This window comes from Haematobia irritans, chromosome 4 (assembly GCF_050003625.1).
Source record: "Haematobia irritans isolate KBUSLIRL chromosome 4, ASM5000362v1, whole genome shotgun sequence".
Lineage (NCBI taxonomy): Eukaryota > Metazoa > Arthropoda > Insecta > Diptera > Muscidae > Haematobia > Haematobia irritans.
This window is the reverse complement of record NC_134400.1, coordinates 106,938,877-106,942,218: the sequence shown is the minus strand read 5'-3', so window position 1 is coordinate 106,942,218 and position 3,342 is coordinate 106,938,877. Positions and strand designations below refer to the sequence as shown.

The 3,342-nt window shown below is 33.2% G+C and overlaps 1 protein-coding gene across 1 annotated transcript; it reads left to right on the top strand.

Moving 5' to 3' along the window:
- Positions 1 to 2,385: 2,385 nt before the first annotated feature.
- Positions 2,386 to 3,127, top strand: Cp15 (Chorion protein 15). The gene is made up of 2 exons (XM_075306466.1): positions 2,386 to 2,545; positions 2,669 to 3,127. Exons 1-2 carry the CDS (start codon positions 2,531 to 2,533, stop codon positions 3,020 to 3,022), a joined length of 369 nt encoding a protein of 122 aa, XP_075162581.1. The 5' UTR covers positions 2,386 to 2,530; the 3' UTR covers positions 3,023 to 3,127.
- The last annotated feature ends 215 nt before the right edge of the window (positions 3,128 to 3,342 follow it).

Here is a 3,342-nt window from a genome sequence, read left to right as displayed (position 1 = left end):
TCAAATCTGGAGGTCAAATCTGGTGATAGGTTTATATGGGGGCTATATATAATTATGGACCGATAAGGACCAATTTTTGCATGGTTGTTAGAGACCATATACTAACACCATGTACCAAATTTCAGCCGGATCGGATGAAATTTGCTTCTCTTAAAGGCTCCGCAAGCCAAATCGGGGGATCGGTTTATATGGGGCCTATATATAATTATGGACCGATATGGACCAATTTTTGCATGGTTGTTGGAGACCATATACTAACACCATGTACCAAATTTCAGCCGGATCGGATGAAATTTGCTTCTCTTAGAGGCTCCGCAAGCCAAATCGGGGGATCGGTTTATATGGGGGCTATATATAATTATGGACCGATGTGGACCAATTTTTGCATGGTTGTTAGAGACCATATACGAACACCATGTACCTAATTTCAGCCGGATCGGATGAAATTTCTAAATTAATATATTTCTAAATTAATATATGTTTGCTGCCAATCATATTATATTTACAACATTTTTTATGTCCCAAACATGTTATGCTAATTTATAAACATTATATTCATAAACTAGAAACATTATATGCTTGCACTTAAAAATTTCAATTTTTTATTTACAAAATTTGTATGTTCCAAACATGTTATGCTAATTTATAAACATTATATGCATGCACTTAAAAATAATGTGTTAAAAAATTGAGTTCCAAACATATAATTTTTACACCCAAACATATGAAAAAAAGTGTTTTTCGTCCGTGTGCGACGTATTGTCCTTATATATTAGATGTGTATGTGAATTTCATTTCATTCCATACCATTCCAGTCCATATGTTTTTTTTTTTATTTTTTGATAGTAAACTTAATGGCTTAAAAAGTCATTACGACGAAAAAGACTGTTTTTGTTTGGGTGTAAAAATTATATGTTTGGAACTTAAATTTTTTAACACAATATTTTTAAGTGCACGCATATAATGTTCATAAACTAGCATAACATGTTTGGGACATATATGTTAATATGTTAGAACATATTATGTTTGGGCCATAAAATATTTGTAACTATAATATGCTTAGATGCAAACATATATTGATTTAGAAATAGCCTAGAGAGTAAGTAAAATAATGGAAGTAACCAATTGGCGCCTTACACTCAAAAAACGTGAACACTTTATTTCACTAAAGCCAATTTAACTTTATTTTAGTTCATGGAATTAGTATGTTTGGAGAAAGTTTTTTTTTTACTCTAATAATTTTTTGCGTACCTTAGTTAAATGAACTAAAAAACGGTAAAAAATTATACACAAATTAAGCATAAATATTTACTAAATTCGATTTCTCACAAAATAGTTCATTATTTCATTAAGTTTGTAAATTTTACTAAAACTGCGTCCATCATGAACTTCGTATGTCACTAGAGACATTCTTGCAATTTTGAACACCAATTTTGTCCTTCAAACTACAAAATTTTCTTCAACAAGTGAAAAAAATTATTTATGTCTAATAATTTTTCTTGACTTTGTCGAAAAATGTTTACTTATTTTTTGTCATATCGGCGTGATGCCAGCGTTTGTAATACTGGTTAGTTAAAATTTTCTTAAAATTTCAAAATTTTCTATAATTAACCGAAAGTTTTCTTCAGTGTAAAAATATATCCACACAAAGAAAATTGCATTAACATTTTTTCTACCAGTATATGGCCTAAGGTGAAACATAATATGTTTGAATAATACAAACAATATTTTGTTTGGGCCAATCCTGAAAATATATATGCTTGAAGCAAAATGTGTTTGGGGTGTATGTTACTGGAGCGATTTTTTTTAGGGTGTGAGTTAACAAAACTTTTGGCCTAGCTCATATTCTTTCAAACTATAGTCGTGGTACTCATTTCATAGCCAACTGATATATCCAACCTCGTTTAGAACATCAAAACTAATAAATCTAATTATTTTAATAAATATATATTATTACACAAATAGAAAGTAAATTAATTTATGAAAATTGATTCTCTTTCCCCAAAGGCTTTTGTATAGTTCTCCATACTAAATGCAGTTACATGCATTTCGAATTTATTCAAACACTTTTTTTCTCCATGGAATGCCTTTGTTGGTTTTTGGTGAGAGGGTGGTGTGGATGGAGGGTTGTGTTGTCGGTTTGCTGTATATTGTTTATTATTATTATTAGTTTTTTACTTATTGTACATCTTTTGTTTGAACTAAATAATAATTCATAATTTAAGGGTTTGTGTGGATGTGCTTTGGAGGAGCTTGGAGCAAAAAAAAAAAACGACTCAGGTTCCCGCCAGGTGGTGGTATGCAATAGAAACTCAATTCGAAATAAACCAAAAAATAAAAAAATATAGCACTAATAATTATTATTATATACAAAATTGACATATTAGGGGAAAAAGTATGCATCACAAAATGGTGTCACGTAACATAAGCCCAACCTGACGGAATCATTTCGAATTTCATATATAAAGATGTGTACAATCCGAGTAAACTATATAGTTATTCACAACTAATCACAACAACAAACATCAAAATGAAAGCCATCACTGTAAGTATTAAGGCCAAGGAGATTTGTTTAGAAAAATCAAAAAACAAAAATCCTTTGACAACAAGAAACATACGAAAGGATAAGCCATGCTAACGGAGCCATTTTCTTTCCATTTACTTTTAGTTTGCCGTCCTTGCCTTCGTTGCTGTCGCTGCTGCCAAACCCAGCTATGGCGGTTACCACGGTCATGATGACTACCACGGTCATGACTACGGACACGCTTCCACCGCTTCCGCTGCTGCCGCCGCTGCTGCTGCCGTCAGCGCTCCTGCCCACCATGTCTACGATGTTCCCTCTTACTCTCTTGGCCACTCTTTCGATGGTGAACACGGTTTCGGTTTCGGTCATGGTTTCGGTCATGGTTACGGTCATGGTTACGGTCACGGATACAGCCACGACAACTACGGCCACGACAACTACGGTCACCACGAAACCTACGGCCACCACGACAGCTACGGTCACGGATACGGTTACTAAACACAGTAATGTGCTAAAGAACCAATCAAAGGCTTTGACCCAATAAAATTGACGACTGATCATTGAGTGAAAAAAAAATCTTTTTGTCTTTTATTTGATATTTCTTTTATAAATCATGGGGTATCATTAGGGAAATTGGGAAATAATATTACCGTAGATCTTCCAAACATTTTAGGGCTTTCGAAAAAAAGTTATCCTTTACCAATGACAACCCAGTGCAAAATAATAAATTCTAGGTTGATGCCAAAATATTTAGGCATCAACCTAGAATTGGCTTTACATGCCCTTTAGATCAAAAATATTTAATCTGGATTGTTTTC